Source organism: Rhincodon typus, chromosome 23, assembly GCF_021869965.1.
Source record: "Rhincodon typus isolate 14 chromosome 23, sRhiTyp1.1, whole genome shotgun sequence".
Lineage (NCBI taxonomy): Eukaryota > Metazoa > Chordata > Chondrichthyes > Orectolobiformes > Rhincodontidae > Rhincodon > Rhincodon typus.
The window spans coordinates 30,213,861-30,235,743 of record NC_063354.1 but is presented as its reverse complement, the minus strand read 5'-3'; the positions used below and the strand labels follow the sequence as shown (position 1 = coordinate 30,235,743).

At 40.9% G+C, this 21,883-nt stretch overlaps 1 protein-coding gene across 4 annotated transcripts in view; it reads right to left on the bottom strand.

The window, feature by feature from the left end:
• Window positions 1-21,883, bottom strand: part of LOC109930294 (myosin-10) — a 152,914-nt gene that overhangs the window by 17,606 nt on the left and 113,425 nt on the right. For all 4 annotated transcript variants that reach the window (XM_048610752.1, XM_048610754.1, XM_048610751.1 and 1 more), the window contains 14 exons: window positions 19,134-19,242; window positions 18,683-18,814; window positions 17,776-17,982; window positions 16,995-17,132; window positions 14,805-14,928; window positions 12,363-12,534; window positions 8,434-8,646; window positions 8,032-8,176; window positions 7,365-7,571; window positions 4,920-5,024; window positions 4,186-4,338; window positions 2,549-2,797; window positions 1,923-2,135; window positions 604-816 (listed from right to left, as the gene is read on the bottom strand). In XM_048610752.1, coding sequence (XP_048466709.1) covers window positions 604-816; window positions 1,923-2,135; window positions 2,549-2,797; window positions 4,186-4,338; window positions 4,920-5,024; window positions 7,365-7,571; window positions 8,032-8,176; window positions 8,434-8,646; window positions 12,363-12,534; window positions 14,805-14,928; window positions 16,995-17,132; window positions 17,776-17,982; window positions 18,683-18,814; window positions 19,134-19,242 — 2,380 coding nt within the window. The remainder of the gene's footprint in view (window positions 1-603; window positions 817-1,922; window positions 2,136-2,548; window positions 2,798-4,185; window positions 4,339-4,919; window positions 5,025-7,364; window positions 7,572-8,031; window positions 8,177-8,433; window positions 8,647-12,362; window positions 12,535-14,804; window positions 14,929-16,994; window positions 17,133-17,775; window positions 17,983-18,682; window positions 18,815-19,133; window positions 19,243-21,883) is intronic.

The following is a 21,883-nucleotide window of genomic DNA, read 5'->3' as shown; positions in this document are numbered from 1 at the left end:
ACGACTCTGTTCGCGCATGGTTTACTTTGGACTTAGGTGAAACGGGCCACTTCTCTCCAGTTCACACCTTAAATTTATACACTTTACATTTTTTGCCTTTCTCCACTATCAACTATCCCCCTGCCTTGCACATTCAGTCTCTACTTACCCGCTTGCTCCTCCTCTGCCTCCAAATTGCATTAAAAAACAGCTATTTTCCAAAACCCTTCAGTCTCTGTTTCTCTCCAGACACTGCCAGACCTGTTGATTTTCTCCAGCATTGTGTGGTTGTTTCAGATTTCCAGCAATTTATGTTCCCATCTTTGTGTCAGCAGTCACTTTACCAACTCTTTGGTCCCTTCCTCCTAGTCATTTAACTAAATTGTAAAAAATTGAAGGTCCTTGAATAGATTCTGTAGCACACTACTCATTACATCTTGCCAAAAAGAAGAAATGATTTGTTTATACCCGTTTTGTTAGCTCTCTAATCCTTTAGACTTTTTTTTGTAATATCCTTTTGAATGGTATCTTATTAAATCCTTTCTGGAAATTCAAGTACAGTACATCTACCTATTTCCCTTTTATCTGCAGGCAAAGAGACACACCAGTGGATTAACTATTTACCTGTTTAACCAACATTCTCTTCTTTTCTTCATTCTGCTCATCCCTGGCCTGCAGGTCGCGCTCAAACTGGGCCTTCATGGCCTGCATATTGACCTCCAAACGCAGCTTGGCATCTTCAGTGGCCTGCAGCTCATCCTCCAGTTCCTCGAGCTGAGTCCTCATCTCCTCCACTTGCTGCTCTAAGGCTCGTTTGGACTTTTCCAGTTCATGCACCTACCATTCAAAACAACAGCATTCAGAAACTGCTACTGAGCGATGAACTTCTTGCTTACCCTACTTCCACAAAATTGACCTTCCAATTACTAAAGCTTTAGTTTTCCCTTCTACAGAGAGGGGTCCCTACTTTCCTTGCAGGTACCTATATGCTAAAGTCACAAACTGGCTATTAAATAATTGCCAGCTCAGCAGTATTGTTTAGATATTTTTAAAATCAATTTGTACAGATATATCATGATACACCTCCAGGGTAGGTGGGGCATGAACCTTCTGGTCTTGAGGTAGAGACGCTAGCACTCTGCCACAAGTGCTCTAGCAGCAGTGGATATTCTATATCATTGCAAAATGAAAATTTGATTTGTACTAGTCTTCAAATCAACATCAACACAATGAGTGTTTAAAACAGGACCAGAACATCTCAAATAGCCTTTCCAATTAAATATATAGTGAAACAAGTATAGAAAACAAACAGAAAATCTTATCTTTGTGCACCCAACACCAAAGCAATTCCATATTACTATTAAAAATTTGAAAACAGTTTTAGATTGTATTTTAAGCATACATGAAGGCTTAATCAAAAATGTGCTCATATTCCCAGGGAGTTCCTTCCTCCCTTAGTGAAGCTGTGTGTTCCATATTCAGGCAGGGTGCATTCTAGAAAATAAAAATTCCACATTTCTATACGTACCTACACACCTAGGACTGCAGCAGTTCAAGGTGGCAGCTCACCATCTCCTTCAAGGTCAACTAGAGATGGACAATAAGCGGTAGCCAGGCAGTGAAACCCACATCCCAGGAACGAACGAGAAAGGTTTTGCTCAATCATTTTTTGCTCAGTTCATTAGCTTTCTGACCGATACGTATTTGGCGATAATAATTTGTACTATCAATTAGATTGTTGCTGCTCACCAACTATGTTGAAAGAACTGCATCCTGAATTACGTTTAGTGCCAAGTCCTTTAAAGCTTTTAAAATATTTAGTGACAGAATTGTCATTTGCATAAATTAAATCACATTAATCTGAGCCATTATAACAAGACTGGATTAAATAAAGGTTATGTCACATACAGTATTGAATATAGTATTTTGAAGAGTCAACTTACATTCTTGCCCACATCATCCTTGGAGCTCATTAGGTCTTCCATTTCAGCACGGAGTTGCTTGTTTTGTCTTTCCAATTCCTCTTTGGCTTCAAGAGCTTCATCCAGAGATCGTGTTAACGATAGAGTCTTCGTCTCCTTTTCTCTGGCTTCAGCCTCAGCCCTGTCCCTCTCCTCAGCAAAGCGAGCTGAAACACTCTTTTCCTCAGCCAGCATCTGACAAACAGTAAAGTTAATGCCCAGCCAAGATCAAGCTAGTACAGACACATTAGGCTGAAAGACCTCCATCAATACTGTAATCATTCTACGAATCCCCAAAACTGCAGAAAGCTGGCCCTCTACAAAACATCCACACATTAAATTAATTCAATTCAGAATTCCATGAATGATATTTCAAATTGGACTATGTATTTTCACTTGTCAATCCAGCAATTTCACAAGAATGAAGATGAAGGAACTTGCACAGTTTCAAAAAGGCTACATAGTTCCCTTCAGTACCATTGGAAACAGATAAATAAATGCTGTTAAAGCAGTTTACAAAAGCATAAAGCTTGAATTTCTGCAATGAGTAATTTTTAAAAATGCATTTGCTGGTACTTTAGTAAATCAAGTAGTAAAAAGAGATGTACCTGATCAAATTTCTTCTGTTTCTTCTCGAGATTGGAAACTATTTGCCGTTGATGGTCCAGGTCTACCAAAAGATCATCCAGTTCCTGTTGAAGGCGATTCTTCGTCTTTTCCATTTTATCATAGGCCACTGATTTCTCCTCAAAGCGCTGGTTGAGGGCTTCCACATCCTTCTGAAGTTTTCTTTTAGCCTCCTCCAGGCCATCAATGGTCCCCACATCCTCATCCACCTTCTTCTTTGCATCAACCAGCTAAATTACAAACAGGTAATGCAATTGACTACAAAACCAACCACCACTGAATGAAGAAAATTGTAACAAGTAGAGAGTTACACAGATATGTCAAATTATTTGACAATGGTAGTACAACGTGAGGTTACTGACTTACTCGCCAAGCTGACTTGTTTTTCAGACGTTTCGTCACCATGCTAGGTGACATCAGTGAAGCCTCCGATGAAGCAGTGTTATTCTACTCCACTTGGAATTTATGCTGTCTGATCCATTATGGGGAGTAGTGTCATTTCTGGTTTTGATCTGTATGGGTTTGTATATGGAGTCCAATTCTGTTTGTTGATTGCATTACAGGTGGAGAACCACGCCTCTAGGAATTCCCGTGCACGTCTATGTTTGGCTTGGGCTACTATGGTTAACTTGTCCCATTTAAACTGATGGCCTTCATTGTCCGAGCGTACCAATATTAGGGAGAGTTCGCCGTGCCCTTTTGCTGCTAGTTAATGTTCATGTATTCTGATGGCCAGTTCCCTTCCTGTCTGTCCAAGGTAATGTTTGTGGCAGTCATTGCATGGTATTTTGTAAACCACATTGGTTCTGCACATTGTGGGAATGGGGTCTTTAATCTTTGAGTGTTTGCTGTAGAGTGGCTGTGGGCTTGTGGGCCACCATGATTCCTAGTGATCTTAGGAGTCTTGTTGTCAGTTCCGATATGTTCCTGACGTAGGGCAGTGTGGCTTGTGTGTTAGGGCGTACCGTGTCCTCCTGTTGTCTGTTTAGTAGGCATTTGCAGATGAAGTTGCGGGGATATCCGTTCATAGCGAGGAGTTTTGTATAGATGCTCCCACATACAAACCCATACAGATCAAATCTGGAAATGACACTACTCACCACAATGGACCAGACAGTATAAATTCCAAGCAGAGTAGAATAACATCGCTTCATAGGAGGTTCCACCGATGATGTCATCTAGCATGGTGGCAAAACGTCTGAAGAACAAGCCAGCTCAGCAAGTCAACAACCTTACCCACAACCCGATGTACAGATCTTTGCCAAAATTTTAGATAGCACAACATTTTTGCTACTTTTCCTGAATGCAAAGCATTGATCACGTAAATATTAAACTCTTGAAATAATGGTTTTTGAGCAATCTGCTTAGCAGATACCAGTGTGTTACTGTGCAAATTAATTACCGAATTTGGCAAGATTGGCTTGTACCATTCAATACTATTGCAATTCTATGGTTAAAACAGTAATTAGGATTAAAGTCATAGGAATACATTGGCTTGATTCAAGCCAATTGAAGTTTGAAGGATGAATTTAATTGTCAGACATTTAGACATCCACAATAAAAATAATTCAGGCCCAATAATTACAACTGGAGCTGCAACTACAGTCCAACAACAAACCTGCATTTGCAGAGCAGCTAGCTGCTTCTCAAGATTCTTCTTTGCTTCTTCTTCTTCTTCCTGTTGTTCTTGGAGATTGTTCTTCTCTTCTTCCAGTTGTCGTATGCGACTGCTGAGATTCAATTTCTGCCGTGTCTCCTCCTGAAGCAATTCCTATCAATCAAAATTTATATTTAAATAAATATAATTGGGTCTCATGTCACTAAAACAAATAGTGAATTTTTGGGATTAATAAAATACATTAAAGGTAAAATGCTGCAAATCACTGCTGACTAAAACAAACCTTTCACATTGTGGTGAATAAAGTGGAATCATTTACGTAATTTAATGCCAAAATATCAGTGAGGTTTAAACACCATGTGCTATCATCTCCCTCATCTCAAAGCCATGAAATGTTTCAAAGTCAGCATGCAGATCTCACTGACCCTGCAAGTACCAGCCTTGACAGGAGAACACATCACTAACCCACAACTGGTAAAGCCAGAAAAAAAAAACTAAAGCTTTATTTTCTCAACAGGGTCTGAACTTAAATAAACACTGGAATTAGGCTTTGACAAATGGACATAATCAAGTCACTCTTTAGCCAAGGAAAGAGAAACAATTGTTTAGCTCAGGCAGCCCTTCCTCAGGCAATACCAATGAATGAACTGATCCATTTCTTCCCCTCCTAACCAAAACATAGCTTAAAAATACTGTGCTTCGTTAAAATGGTTCATTCTAGTGAATTCACATACCTGCGTATCTTGAAGTGCAGATTCCAAACTGGCAGTATCTTTGGTCAGTTTAATTGCTTTTTTCTCAGCTTCTTCAAGAAGCCCAGAGACATTGTCCAATTCATTCTAAGAATGGAGGTGAATTTCAGACTGTGTAACTCTTTGCAATATGAAATCTGTATTAGATCTTCAAAGTTAATAATAATAATAATAATATAATAATAATATCTTCTATGCTAATCTTACGTGTGTTTCAAGGAATGTTGGTGCACAAGTAGTAGTGCTTACTATTACCATCTTGATTTTCAATGTTTTTCTCATCAGAAAGAAAATTCTACAATATATATCCTCTTATGAGCAATCGCGATTTCACATACATCTTCTATAATTAGTTAGAATTGTCAGAGGCCAACTAAAATCAGGAAATAATATTTGAAAATATCTAAACATAGATTCATATTTCAATTAAAGTAACTAGTATTGACTGCTTTGTTAAGCAATTCTCATTGGTCGTGTGTTCATCATTTCCAGTTTGGCGGCTTAAGTGTAAAAAAGGTACCACTGCACTAATACAAAAACAGTTTATACAGTACAGTACAGCACAGGAACAGGCCCTTCAGCCCACCAAGCCTGTGCTAATTCCTAATCCTTATTTAGGCTGGTTACTTATTGCCTATGCGTGGGTTCTATCCCTCTGTTTACGAGTCTATCAAGATATGCCTTAAAACAGTGCTAATGTGCCTGCTTCATTACCTCCACTGGCAGTGCATTCCAGGCACGTGGCCCCATGTGAAGAGAGTTTTCCCTCGCACTTCTCCCCTAAACATTTCCCATCTCACCTTGAACCGGTGCCCTCTTGTGCTTGACCTTCCCACGCTGAAAAGAAGCCTGTGACTATCCACCCTATCTGTGCTTCTCAATTTTGTAGACCTCTTAAAAAGGTTGCCCCTCAGCCTCAGTCTTTCCAGTGACGATCCGAGTTTACCCAACCTCTCCTCAAGTAAATCCCTTCAGATGAGGCAACATCCTGGTAAAACTTCTTCACACCCTTTCCAAAGCATCCACATCCTTCTGGGCTTGTGGTGACCAGAACTGCACGCAATATTCCAAATATGGCCTAACTAAAGTTTTATATATCTGTAACATAACTTGCCAACATTTATAAACAATGCCCTGACTGAAGGCAAGCATGCTGTATGCCTGTTTGATCAGCTTATCCATCTGTGTTGCCACTTTCAGGGATCTGTACGCCCAGATTCCCCTGTATGTCAATACTCCTAAGCATTCTGCCATTTATTGTACAATTTGCACCCGAATTTGATCTTCCAAAATGGTAAAAAGTTGCAGCATGCTGCTATGCAGAGGGACCTGGGTGTCCTTGTGCATGAGTCACAGAAGGTAGGTCTGCAGGTACAACAAGTAATTAGGAAGGCAAATGGAATTTTGTCCTTCATTGCTAAAGGGATTGAAATTAAAAGCAGAGAGGTTATGTTGCAGCTGTACAAGGTGCTGGTGAGGCCACACCTGGAGTACTGTGTGCAGTTTTGGTCTCCTTACTTGAGAAAGGATGTATTGGCACTGGAGGGGGTGCAAAGGAGGTTCACTAGGTTGATTCCAGAGTTGAGGGGGTTGGCTTATGAGGAGACTGAGTAGATTGGGATTATATTCATTGGAATTCAGAAGGTTGAGGGAGGATCTTATAGAAACAAAATTATGAAGGGAATAGATAAGATAGAAGTAGAGAGGATGTTTCCACTGGCAGGTGAAGCTAGGACAGGAGGGCATAGCCTCAAGATTAGAGGGAGCAGATTTAGGACTGAACTGAGAAGGAATTTCTTCACCCAGGAGGGCTGTTAATCTATGGAATTCCTTGCCCAGTGAAGTAGTTGACGCTACTTCAGTAAAACGCTTTTAAAAAAAGGTAGATTTTTTTTGAACAATAAAGGAATTAAGGGATACGGTGAGAACGCAGGTAAGTGGATCCGAGTCCATGAAAGGATCAGCCATGATCTTATTGAATGGCGGAGCAGGCTTGAACGGCCAGACGGCCTACTCCTGCTCCTATCTCTTATGTTCTTATCACCTTGCATTTATCCAGATGAAATGCCACCTACCATTTCTCAGCCCAAATCTGCAATCTATATCCAGCTGTATCCTTTAACTATTCTACATCAAGTTGAGAAACATCCAAAAATTGGTAGAGTTGCATTTAGGAGGATTGTCAATCAAAAAGATCAGGTGCACTACTATTCACACAAGAGTAGATAAAAAAATTAAAATCAGGGAAAAAAAAAAAAAAAAAAAAAAAAAAAAAAAAAACTTATTCTTAAGCACTATCAAAATATACAGAGCTACAAAAGTGGTCCTAAGTGATAAGTACTTAACATGTTCCAAAGCAAAGAAAATTCTCATTTGTTTTCCAAGTGCAAATTTTTGAGCGTTTTTTAATGTACTATTAACTCTTACCTGAAGCTTGTGCGTTTTATCAGCAAATTCAGACTTTGCCTTTTCACTTTCTGCAAACTTGACCTGAAACTCTTGCAGATGAGCTTCAAGTTTCTTCCTTTTATGTTCAGATTCAGCCTTCGCATGTTGCAAGCTCTTCACTTCGCTGGCCAACTCTTTGTTATCATTTTCCAAGCCCTGTTTGCTCTTTTCTAAATTGGCTTTGTGCTGTTTACAGAAGCGGAAACAGAAGAATTGTCAATAGTTAACTACAAGTGTGAATATGCATCCAAGTTTACAGAAACTATTAGCGGCTCAGGTTAAATAATGCACCTCACTGCAGGACAGGGTAAAAAGGTTTATTCAACGAATTATACTAGGTACCTCCGAAAATCATTTTGTATCACTCTTTCTTAGCTTAAGACTGGTCTTTCATTAGGCAAATTCTTGATTAAATACTACTTTTTGACAACTGGTTACTGATCCAGAAAACAAAAACAAACAATTTTGTAAGTTTGACCACTTCTCTCTCCACAAATTCCCATGTCTGCCAATTTAAATCCAAATCAAATGCTTAGTTGCATGAGCAAAATGGGCCATTTCAGTGGGTTTTTCTTGCACAGCTGATTTCAGTGTTAGGATGATACAAATTCAAACATCAATTTTCAAAAAGGCTCAGGCTACTGACTCTCTTGGCTTGTTCAAGCTGTTCGGAGACCTCCTCAAGGGCAGTGCTGTGTCTCTGGCGGATGTCCTGGATTTGAACTTCATGGGCCTTGGTCTCTTCTTCAATTGCCTTCTTCAGCTCAGCTACCTCCTGTTCACGTTTGTTCCTTAATTAATTAAGAGGATACTTCAATGAGACTTTTTCTAAAAATGCTGATTCACTAAGTTATCAATTTCAAAGCACGTTTCTATTGATCTCAAAAATCTGAGGATGTACCAGCATCTTGTTAAATTGCATACATAAATGAAATTGAAACACTTAAAAAAAAAAAAAAAAGTAGTGTAACAAAATTTGATTTAATACCAAGTTTTGTTCAACCAAGGAAGTTTCAAGTTCACTCCTTGAGTTCAAAGCTGGTTTCACCTTAGTTCTTGTTGGGCTGCTGTGGTATCCAAGGTATCCTCCAGTTCAGTCTTCAAAGCCTCCAACTCCTCACTCAAGTCTCTCTTCTGCTTGTCAGCTTTGTTTCGGGCACCCTTCTCAGATTCCAGATCTTCCTGCAACTCTGAAATCTGGACCTGCAGTTCCCGGATTAGCTTCAGAGCATTATTCTTCTGAGCACTTTCTTCGTCTCCTCTGAAAAAGTGAGATTGAAGAATATGGCATTGAATTTGCAAGCCACAACTACATAGAGTTCATGCAGGTAAATATTTTAGGTCAAGTGCCAGCACCAGCAGGCCATCATTTCAAAGAATTGAAAACACCACTATACAGATTTGATAATCATGCAAACAATTTTACACAGTTTAAAAACAAAAAAAGTTTCCATAGTACAAAATGAAGTGGAATATTCTTCCAAAATTCATGAAAAGCTTGACATGGAAATGGCTGTGAACATTTTCATTTTATTACATCAGAATTATTGATTTACATGAGTATTTAAATACTCAGCATATTAGGAATAGATAGCAACCACTAACACGCATATTTAGCAATGATACCTAAATAAACTACCAAAATGTTAATTTTTGTGATTTGCTTTTTAAGGGGCTCGCTGAAATTAACAAACTAACATGCTTTGCCGTAGCACAGTGCCTCTTTTCCTGCTTGACTATTTAAAACTGTGGAATATGTACATATGGATTGGCTGTAGACATCTCCAAGTAATTAAAAATATGTACAAGCTTCTCAAATACCAGTCTTTGTGGCCCCACAAAAATATCGCACTGATCACTTGTTTTAATCAATTTACCAGATATAGTTCTGCTTCCACTTAGCTGCAGAAGTTTCATATTTAAAAAAAAGGAGCTTTTTGAAATGAACTGACTTAGGGAACTCTGGATCAGAAGATAGAAGTACTGGAGTCATTCTAAGTTTTTAGGCAGTGGCAGATGATTCTGATTAGTCCAGGAATCAAAAAAACTTTAAGGTAGAAATGGAATGTGAAATTGAAACAAACATTAGCAAGACCTTATTGAAGAATGGAGCAGGACAAGAGAGTCCATTTTGCACATTACTTCTTGCTGGCTTTCCCCTCCCTTTTCTTGCTACTTCCGACCCCCCAACCCCCCCCCCCCCCCCCCCCCCCGCCCAAAATTCTCCCCAACCCTCCCCACTTCAGTCCTAAAAGTCACAACTAATATGCAAGCAGTTACTGGGGCCACAGCTCAACAAGTCATTTTCAATCTATGGACAATAATCAACTGATTTAGCCACGTTTCACAATAAAACACTATTTTAGAACAATGCAATGCAAACATGAGAAAGAATGCTCCCATATGGGAGCAGAGTCTGACAATTTGCTCCTTGAGCTTGTACCTCAAGCAATCCACTTTCATAGACTAGTCTTTGGCTTGCAACAATTCATCTAAACATAACATTAACAATGGCTTGTGTGTTAGCCATTCGGGGAAACAGTGTATCAAACATCTACAACTTGTGTAGAAGTATTTCTTAATCACATTCCTGAAAGACCTGGCTCTAGCTTTTAGGCTATGTCACCTTGAAATTACAAGCCAACAGAAATAGTTTGTCATCAACTCCATCAATTCCTCATGCTATCATGCAATGACTGACCCAAATTTGAGTAGTTTGTGTTCTCAATTTAAGCTAGAGTCAATAAACATGGAACTGGAAAAGCACAGGTCAGACAGCATCCAAGGAGCAGGGAAGTCAACGTTTTGGGCTGAAACCCTTTGTCAGGACTAGGGAGGGGGAGGAGAGACCAGAAGTAAAAATAGAGGGGGAGGGAGGATAGATGGATGCAGGTAGGGGGTTATTGCGGTTGGTCAGTGGGAAAGGTGGAGCACATAGGACAATTGGAAGGTGGACAGGTTTGGGGGGGGGGGGGGGGGGGGGGGGGGCGGGGGGGCGCTGGTGGTGGGGAGAAGGAGAGACTTTGAAGCTGGTAAAGTCAACATTCAGGCCATTAGGCCGTAAGCTCCCAAAGCAAAATATCAGATAGTTGTTTCTCCAGTTTACATTTGGTGTCACTGACAGTGGAGGTAGCCAAGGATGGAAAAATGTCACCAGGGGTGTGGGAGGGCGAGAGTTAAAGCGGATGGCAACTCGAAGGTCAGGTTGGTTGGTGCACGCACAGTGCAGGTGCTCATGAACCAGTCCCCTGCGGCCCCAAACACTGCATCTCCACCACAGACTTTCAATCCCTCTGCACTTGTATCCCCCACAATGGTGGCCTAAAGGCGCTCTGCTTCTTTCTCTCCCATTGGTCCAACCAGTCTCCCTCCACCAACACACATTCGCTTGGCAGAACTGGTCCTCACCCTCAAAAATTTTTCCTTTGATTTTCCCACTTCATATGAACCAAAGGGTGGCCATGGCACCTACATGGGCCTGAGCTATGCCTGCCTTTGTAGGATTCGTGAAACAGTCCCTCTTCAACAACTAGACTGGCACTACCCCTCGCCTCTTCCTCCACTGCACTGACTGCATCAGTGCTGCCTCATGCACCCATGGGGAGCTCAAACAGTTCACCAACATATCCCATCGTGCCCTAAAATTCACCTGGACCTCTGTCTCCATTTCCAGTAACTGACTCACCACTGACATCCATTTCAAACCCAGACTCCCAACAATTACCTTGACGACACCTCCTCTCACCCAACCTCCTGCAAAAATGCTATCCTATACTCCATTCCTCTACCTCTGCCACATCTGTGCCCAGGATGAGGCATTCTACTCTAGGATTTCCCAGATATCCTCCTACTTTAGGAGCTGTAGTTTCCCTTCCTGTTATTAAGGATGCCCTCAACCACATCTCCCCCAGCAATAAGGATAGAGTCCCCCAGTCCTCAAACCACCCCACCAACCTCCAAATACAACACATCATCCTTCGACATTTCCGTTATGTACAATCAGGCCCCTCCAAAAAGACATTTCCCTCCTCACCCCACCCACTTTCCACACAGATCATTCACTCCGACTGCCTCGTTAGCTCCACACTCCCCACCAACCTGTCCAATGCACCCGGTAACCTTCCCTGCAACCACAGGAGGTGCTACACCTACCCTTACACCTCCCCGCTCACCTCTGTCCAAGACCCCAAACAATCCTTCCAAATCTGGTAGAGATTCACCTGCACTTCATCTAACCTCATCTACTGTATCCGTTGCTCCTGATGTGGTCTCCTCTATATCAGGGAGACCAAATGCAGACTTTGGGAACAAGTTGCTCAGCATGTGCCCAACAAACCTGAGCCACTCCCACTCCCACTCCCGAATGTTGATCCTTGGCCTCCTCTACTGTCAGAGTGTGGCCAAACGTAACCGGCGGAACAACCACTTGATATTTCACCTTGGGAGCTTACTATCCCAATTGACTTCACCAGCTTCAAAAATCTCTCCACTCCCACCCTGTCCATCTTCCGACTCACCTATCCACTCCCACCCTCCCCACTAACCAACACCACAAACACCTGCCTGCATCCACCTATCCTTCCTCCAGCCCCACCCACTTCCCTCTATTTCTGGGCTCCCCTACCCCTCCCTAGTCCTGAAGGGGAGTTTCAGCCAAAAAGGTTGACTTCCTTGCTCCTGAAAATGCTCTCTGAACAGCTGTGCTTTTCCAGCTCCACACTTATTGATCCCACAAGCCAGTGTGATTAAAACATGAATAGGTACAGAGGTAATGATTTGTGAACATACCACAACATCCTCAGTTCCTTTGGACTTTCTATTCTTAGGTTTCCACCTTTTAGAAAGTACTGATCTGAATGTTAAAAACACCCTGAAAGCTTAAGAGTGTTGATAAAACTGGAGTCACAAATTTATTTTCCCCCCAATATTAGAACAAGCTTGTCAGTAGACGATAAGATTTTTTTTTTAGCCTCAGACCTGGCAAGGGCAGCCTGTAGCTCCTCCTCTTTCTTTGCAAGCTGAATCTTCAGCTCCTCTATCTGTTGCTGTAGCTCAGCTATTTGATCTTGCAGATCTGTAGTTTCACCGTCTAATTTCCTCTTGGATTTTTCCAGCTCTTGTCGGGTTTTCTCTTCCTTCTTCAAACGCTCTGCATGAAATAATTACACAATGGCTAGGAAAATATTCCTACGATACTTCATACTCCTAATTATGAATTTTAAGTGCACTTGTTGGAATGTGAACTTTTTAAAAATCAAAACTTCTGCCATCTAAAAGACAAACTGCAAGCAAAACCAAATTAGAGAATACAATTTAAGCTTTCATAAACACAAGTAGCTTTAAATGATAACGTGGGGGCAGGGAGAGAAGTAACAAACAAGGGGGGCAGCAAAAGCAAAAACGGAGGTGGGGGGGAGGAGAAAGCAAAAAGTGGAGGAAAAAAAAGAGAGACGTGGCACAATTCTCACTTGATTACTAGCAGACAACCCTTATTGAAAAGGGCACACAAGAATACTTGCTTCAGAACAAATGCAGATTTGATTACGATGGCCCCAATGAATAAGCTGCCAACATTCAAACTAAAAGGATAGCCCCTTGTACAAAACAAAGATTGATATTGTCCCTGGAACCACATTGACAAAGGGAATACGAGGGAAAAAATCTAAAAGAAACATGTCACTAAAGAATCAAAAGACTTCCAGTCCTAAATAAAATCAATTTTTAAGCCATCATCTTGGCACATGGATGTCACTCAACTAGACCAGCATTCATTGCCCATCCTTAACTGTCCCAGAAATTGTCATGGTGAGCTGCCTTCTTAAACTGCTGCAGTGCTTTGGTGCAGGGATATGGAGTTCTGTTTGGGAAGGAGTTCCAGGATTTTGTCCCAGTGACATTGAAGGAATGACAATATAATTCCATGGTTAGGATGGTGAGTGACTCAGAGGGGAACTAGCAGGTGGTGCTGTTCCCAAGAATCAGCTGCTCTTATCCTTCTAGGTGGTGGAGGCTGTGGGCTTGCCAGGTTTTGTCGAAAGCAGCATTGCTAAATTACTGCAGTGTATCTTGTAGACGGTACACTGCTGTTGCTATGTATCAGTAAGGGGAATCAATATTGCAGATGGTGGATGGGCTAAATCACTGGACCATTTTCTCCCAGACGGTGTCAAGCTCTAAGTGTTGTTGGAGCTAAACTCATCCAGATAAGTTGGAGTATTCCATCACACTCCTGACTTCTGCTTAGAAGATGGTGGCCAGGCTTTGGGGAGTTACGAAAGGAGTTATTCACTGCAGCATTCCTAGCTTCTGACCTGCTCTTCTATTGATACGGCTAGTACAGTTCAGTTTCTGTTCAATGGTAACCCTCAGGGAATTGATAGGAGATTCAGTGATGGTAAGGCCAGTGAATACCACGGGGCAATGGTCAGATTCTCATTGTCGGAGATGGTTAATCACTGGCACTTCAGCTGATAAATAGCAAGTATTATTTATACCACAAGTCTAGATACCGTCAAGGTCTTGCTGCACATGGACAGACTGCTTCAGTATCCCAGGAGTCAAATGTTACTCAACATTTTCTGATGACTGCCACATTCCTCTGGGGGGGTGAGTACAGCTACAACAATACTCAAAGTCTGACACAATCTAGGGCACAGCAGCCCATTTCATTGGCACCACATCCAGAAACATTCACTCCCTCCACTAATGACACTCAGCAGCAGCAGTGGGTACCATCTACAAGTTGCACTGCAGAAATTCACCAAGATTCCTTAGAAAGCACCCTCCAACCTCATGACCATTGCCATCTTCCAGTGTTGTTGGGTCAAAATCCTGAATTCCTTCCCTAATGGCATTGTGAGTCTACCTATAGACTATGGACTCTAGCAGTTCAAGGCAGCAGCTCACCTGCTTCTCAAGGGCAACTGTGGAAGGGCATTAAACGCTGACCCAGCATCCCATGAGTGAATAAATGAAAGAGCATATGAAGGAGGAAAAGGTCATTAATGAAGCAGCTCAAGATGATTGGGCCTCAACACTACCCTGGGGAGCTAATGTCCTTGGAATGAGATGATTGAATTAATCTCACACCGAAGTAAGAAGTTCCTCCTCTTCCTATGCCCAGTCCCTATCCAGCATTTCCATTGCTGGCATCTATTTGGGGGAAACTGAAAATACTGAAATGAGTACCAAATGCTTGAAATCCTTAATTTTTTTACCTTTACAATTGATCAACTTAGTTGCATTTTCAGTTTGCATTTCTGATCGTTGTTTAAAAAAAATCATTTTATGGCCCAGCATCAAGCTTATCACAGGATGAGTTAATCAAGTGCAGTATAATGACATTGACTAATCTAATTCAATTGGAAATACAGAATTTTTGATGGCACTCACTTGCCCCCCCCACCAAGGTCTCCTCACCTTCTAAATCTGTAATCATCATTTCCTGCTTGTTCTTCACTTTACTCAAATTCTTTGCCTTTTCCTCCTCCTCCGCCAGTTGAGAGGTAAACTCAGAAATCCGGTCTTCAAACAGCTTTTTCTCCTGTTTTGGAAAAAAAAACACATTTTGAATAAAGCTGGTACTGAATTCTAAAAATCGATTTCTGCATGCCCAAACCAGCTGCATTTCCAATTACTTCAAATTGAAAACCTTTTGAGAGGAGTAGGAAAAACTACCCACAGCAGTTTCTTTATACCTTCATTCCATTAATGAATTTGTCATCAACAAGATCAGCTAATGGCACTTGAAGGAAGAAGTGATTTTAGACTGTTCCAGAGGGCAGTTAAGAGTCAATCTGGATTCATATAAGCCACACCTAAGAAGTATGGCAAATTTTCTCATGGAAGAGAAAATTGAATCAGGTGAGTTTGAGTGACAATTTTGTGGGGAGAGTGTGTAATAGAGTTCAATATTATTGACATATGTTGATAGCTAACTGAAATAGGGTCTTTGGGATTAGTTTTGCCAATTTTCTCATTCCACAACCACACCAAGTACAGGCTTACAACAAGGTTAATAGAAGGAGCAGAAGACTGTCATATTAAAATGGTCATGTGAAGTACAAGCCATGAGATGATAGTCATTTTGTTGCCTGCTGAAATTTTCACAACTTGAATTTATTCTTATTTGTAAACAGTGCAAAAAGTCTGCAGTAACTAACCTGAACAGCCCTGTGCAACCTATGATAGAGAGAAGAGGTTTTTAAAAAAAAAAAGTCATAAATAACCTCTGGTATAATATTTGGGAGGTTCCATTGTTCACTTGTCAGTTTGCTCCAGTTTCCATTAATATTAATAAGGAATGGAAGATACAACTGTTGACTGTTGTTGAGAAATGAAGCGTTGGTTTGTGCATCATGGTAGACACCAGGAATGCTTAATTTGTAGATTTTACATTTGACCAAACTTAATATTTGAAAACTGTTCAAACAAAAAAAAGTAGTGTCTTTTAGAATATGCTTTCCCTTTTGTTTACCAGAGGAATGTTTTTCCCTGTCTTAGGAAAGGTCTGCCTTACAGTGAGCACCAGTACCTGCACTACTTTTGACAGAGACATTTGTGTATTAATTTAAAAGAACATTGGATTATTTTAGTGAAAGTGTACACTTTAATGGACTAGCAAATGCATGATTTCACAGTCTCCAGTACTGGATTATACACACTCCAGCATGAGTGTCAGAGAGGGTACATTTGCATATCCAGTTTGTCCACACAGTTTAATTAAAGGTCTATTGGCTGAAAAATTAACCCGAGGTGGTCTTCCTCCTGGGTATCGACGGAAGAAAATTCCAGCTCGGAGTTGCAGGCCAATTAGAGACCAGTAGTTCTATCGACATGAAGCACCAATATGAAGAGTGGCCAATGCTGGTGCTGAAGGTAGGTCAGGTGGGAAGTAGTTACATGTAGACAACAATTGTGCTACAATCGGGATCTTGCTGGGTTCAGACTGACACAGCAAAAGCGGGGACAGGCTTCCACTGGCCCTGGGCACCTGGGAAGGAGTCCCTTCTAACTGGGCAGCATGAATGGCCTGCCAATTCTCTAGGTCATTCAGACAGGGATTTGCAATAGTACTCCATTAATAATCAATGCTACCATTCCCACTAATCTGGTTTTCTCTAATTCAAATCAAGATGGAATAAAATCAGTATCCTTCAGGTGAGATCCCTGGTCAGTTATTCTAAAGCTCTAAAAGGAGATTATACTTTAATTATCTGAACTATATCTAATTTTTACAAACATCCTTTTGAAAAGGAATTTCATTGACCCTCAGGAGTTGCTGACGATTTTCAATGGACAAACAACCTTTAATTTTGAAGATGATACATTGAAAGGAGTAATGAATAATGAAAGGGAAAAGCGACAAAAAAAAAAGTGATGCCCTAGACAAAGACCTGGAAAATATAAACCAAACTCTGCAACTCATCTGCCTGAGCATTTGTGCAAAAATTTAAAACTGTTACAGTTGCTAATAAAAAGAACTGTACTTGGAACAATGATCTTTGATATTAAGAATTTACTTGAGTTTCTGACAATGGAAAATTTTGACAGTTGCTACATATTTCAAAAAATTATATTTTGCAACTCTAATCGTACATGACAACTCACTTTGGCTAACTTTGAATTCTGGTCTTCTAGCAGCAAGACATCCTCCTCCATTTTCTTAATTTTAGCTTCTGCTGTTACTTTCTCGAGCTGAAGTTTCTGCCGAGCTCCTTCCTCTTCATCAAGTTGCTCTTCCAGATCCTGGCAGGATGTAGAAAGTATTAGCCAATTATTACAGGTTTAGGCCCATGGTTGATTTCTCACTTTGGGAACCAATTCATAAACTAACAAACAATCATGCACAATACACGTATAAATCCACAGGCAAATCTTTGCATGATTCATTATTGCACAATAATTCAATGCATTTCAGAATGATAAGACAGTATGTGTGTGAAGAATTCAGGGATTAAAGCACTTAGAGACAGACAGGCAGAAGGAAGGGAACAAAATGTGGGTGAAGGGGTAGTGGTTGATAGACAGGGCATTCACAGGAGGGGAAGAGAACCATGAAATCGCTTAAAGACTTTAAAAAATATTTGATTACGTGAATTACACCAATCCTATTTTGGAAACCCAGTCAAATATCATACATTTTCAGTAACATACCCCTCACAGCTTACAACCATGTTCCTAAGTTACCTGCCAATGACCAAAATTGCCAATTTATTCCTATTACTGTACTGTACTGAAACCACACAAATGTATCACACATTAGCAGCCTGATCGACAGATGAGCCACCTTTCATTTTGATCTAGCCTGGAAGGAAACTTGATCCCAGCACAAACTGCAGCATCTTGCACTGCACCTCCAAATGTTACTGTATCCACCAAATGCACGCACCTGAATGTGTTGTTGCATTTTCTTTTTCTCATTCTGCATCTGCTGGTTCCTTTCCTCCTCTTCCTCCACTCTTGCTTCCAAATCGTGCAAGATTTCTTCCAGTTCTTGCTTTTTATTAGCCAGACGTGCTCGCATTTCCTCAGCTTCTGCGAAAAGCTCAGTCTCAGCTTGCAGCTGCTCTGCCAGGATATTCTTCTCTTCAATTAGCTACAAAGAAGAATCACATTTAGCTGCCCAAGAAATAAAACTTTTACCTCGTCACAAGATGGGCAATGCAAATGAATAAAGTCCTACATTGGAATTTTTCTTTCCCCCCTAACTCAAGTAATACACCTACAAATATCAGAACCTAACCACAGGCAGCACTTAACAATAAAGTTAGTCCTAAATCAGCACTTTATTAACGGTACCAAAATTGCCATAAACCTTCAAGCAGCTTCATATTATATAGTGGTTGATGCAATACAAATAAATCCACTGAGATTCGTCCAGAATCAAGCAAAAAAAGTGTGGTCAAGTACAAGTATTCCCTTTGACCTCCTTCAATTTACACATTTCACCTTCTTCCACAACTTTATTCTAATTATTTCCTCAATGTAAATAGGTTCTATTGAAGAATATAGTTAGAAACTAATCTCTCCAACTAAAATGATTCGAATGCCAAGGATGGATATTTCTGATGGCCAAATGGCTGTGGCTCAAAGATGGAAGGAGATATGGGGAATAATTTAACAATCTAATAAAATTAGCTGAACTGGATTCTATAGCCAAGAAGCACTGTTTCAAAAAGATGCAGTTGCTACTGGCCGGACAAAAAACAAACAACTCATATTTAGCTCATATTATGTCTTACCAGATTAGCCATGAAACTACAGATTAGACATGCAGAGTTTAAGAATCCACAAACCTGTTGATGTTTTCTTGCCATAGCAGTAAGGTCTGCTTCCACCTTCACATGTTTCTCTTTCACCTTTGTCAACTCATCCTCTTTGGATAGCAATTCCTCCTCCTGGCGAGTAACTTGAAGCAGTGGTTTAACCTAAAAAGCAAAGAAAATTTCAAGAACAATTAAAAGGTAAAAGATGGCTTGTTCATATTTGTGATTTGATATCTTCCTACAGAACCACTAACACTAGCCTTTCCTCCCCCCTCAAAACTGAAGTCACCACTTAAAACCGACTAACTATCCCAGTAAGTTATTCGGAATGGATAGGAAGATAGCAGTCTTGAAATAACAAAATTCAGAAAAAGTAGATTAGCAGACATTAACAACTGCACATCAAAATCTTAACATCTCCTAATTTTGCCTGCATTTTGGTCTTGCTTGTGGAAACAATAAGAAGGAAAGCAATTCCAACCTTGGTGAAAAGCCGCCACCATTGCCAGTGTCTGAGTTTCAGATAAGCAGCACAGTTCCTCTGTAGAACCTTCAGTGCACTCAGCTGCTGCTGTTTCCTCGAAAATGCTCTGGAAAATAAAAACAAAAATCAAGGAGGCCTAAATTTAGAACTCACTGAGCCAACACAGTGCTCTTTCATACCAGATTATATTATCCCTGGGCCTTCAATGGTTTGAGACAGGTAAAGCAGCCTTGGAGGTTAACTGCAACCAAGTCCTGGTCAGAGTCAGCAGGTCTCAGTGAGGTTAGAGGTTAATAATCAGACAAGTTGCTGGCGAAAGACAAGAGAACTGGACTAGAAAATAGAGAGCCATGAGGGACCTCAATACCAATCAACATCAGTTTATCATCCATGACATCCACCTAGGCATACATGTGTACTAAAGTAGTCACAGCATACAGTGCACCCAGCAAATGTTATCAATAACCATCATGTCAAAATTGGAAGAGCTGTCCCACAGATTACTTGAGCAACAGTCTGTCATACACTCAGTCAGAACTTTATGGCCATGTTCAGCAACGCTGGCAGGACACCCACTAGAAGTAGTGACACTGAGGCATGAAGCCATGAATGTGGTCTGGGAGTCCTCCACACTGTACTAGTGTACAAGTTAGTTAAACCAGTAAGCAAGCAGCAAGTGTGGACAAGGAAACTATTGAAAACCAACTACCCTCTCTTACTTAGCTGATGAATCTGTGCAAGTTGAACACCACTGGAAGCAGTACAGATGATAGCAAAGGCACAGCACACTACACTGAGTTTGGTGGGGGCGGGGTCGGTGGCCACGAGAGATTCAATGCCCATCAAGAGTGGCTCTGGAGCAGAGTACACACCAGAGGCTCCACCTGGTGTGTCTAAAAAGTGAGGGGAACTTTGTGAACAGGACCATAAGAATGCAACACACTGGAAATCACTGACTGAACCAAGGAACCCAACAAAAAACAGGTGAGAACGCTGCAGTCTGCGACATCACTTATGATGGAAGGAGGAATAAAGAGTAGGAAGCTCCAGCAACATCTTAAATAAAGTTAGAGCCTATCATATGGCAAAGACAAGGCTGCAAACACTTGAGCCATCTCCAACTGGAGGTGATCCATTGCATCCTCCTCTTGATGAAAAGGTCTAGCCTTCAGCCAAAGCATCTCATTCCGTGATAGGAAAAACAGCTGAGTACATTAGATTCAGAAAGGCATGCCTAGACAACATGCATTAAAACAAATTCTCCAAAATTACCTGCATCTCTAATCAAACTATCCTAGCACATTACATGACTGACATCTAGGGGATAAGGTGAAAAGTTGTCAAGGTGTACAGTACATATCCAACCCAGCCAAGTTCTATTCCACCAGGTTGCTTTCAATCATTAAAAGTGATGGAAGGTAACTGCGATGTCAAACACCAAATTGTACATAAATCTGCTGTGACACAACTTGGGTTTTGATAAGATTGTTCATCTCCAGGTCGCATTATAGCCTTGGTACAAGCATGGGCAAGGGAGGTCCAGAGATGAAGCAATAGAGTGACTGCTTTGGTATTTAACAGTGTGGGATTAAGGATCACCAACAAGCCTGAAGTCACTGGGAATCAGAAAAATAATTTCCATTGGCTGGAAACATACATAGCACACAAATGCAGGAAGCTGTTGAAGGGCAATCATTTTCAGTTGCTTCAATAACTTCACAGATCAGAGGTAGAACATTTATTATTACAGCAATAACTTACATTTGAAATTCCCCAGAATACTAAAGCAATCCATGCCCACAAACAAAATATGGACATAATTCAGGCCTAGGATGGCAATTAGCAAGTTATATTTACTCCACTCAAATGTCAACAACCATCTCCAAAAGAAAGGATAGTTACTGTCCACCCTTGACATACAATGGTATTGCCAAAGGACCCATCGACAACATCCTGGAGATTACAATTAACCCAAAACTTAGCTAGCCAAGCGATAAATACTGCAGTGACAGGAATAGGTTAGAGGCTGGAAATTCTGAGCAGTAACCAATCTTCCAGCTGCATTAAAAAAAGCCTTTTCACCTGCAACGTGGCACAAGTCAGGAGTGCTTTGAAATGCTATCCACCCTTCTGGACAAATACATTCCCTACAACTGAGGTAGCTTGATGCCATCCAAGACAAAGGAGTGGCATCTCATTCAGCATCTTAAACATTCAATCCAGTAGTCAGTGCGGCATGGTAGCTGTTTGCAGTATATATAGAATGCACTGCTGCAACTCCAAGGGTCCTTTCACAGCATCTCCCAACTTCTACTCCCTAAACTAACAGGTGGAACATCTGCAAGGATACACCAGCAGGTCCTAGTTCTCCAAGTTACACTGCACTAACGTGGAATACATCACCATTCTACATCAGTGGTCAAAATTATGGAAGTCCTTCCTCATTAACACCTTCACCACATGCACAGTAGTGCTTCAAGATAAACTTCCCACCATCTTCACTGAATTAAACCAAAACAAATGCTGCCTCACCAGCAACAGATTCATGAACTAATTTTTATAAGTGTGAACTTAAGGGGTGTGCTTTCAACTGAACACTAGTTTCAGGAGTGGAAGGCAGGAAGATTAAAAAGTAGTGAAATATTAGAGTGCTCAACATAGTTGGAAACCTAATATCCATGCTTGAAGAAAACGAGACACACACACACAGACAGAGAGAGAGAGAGAGAGAGAGAGAGACAGAGACA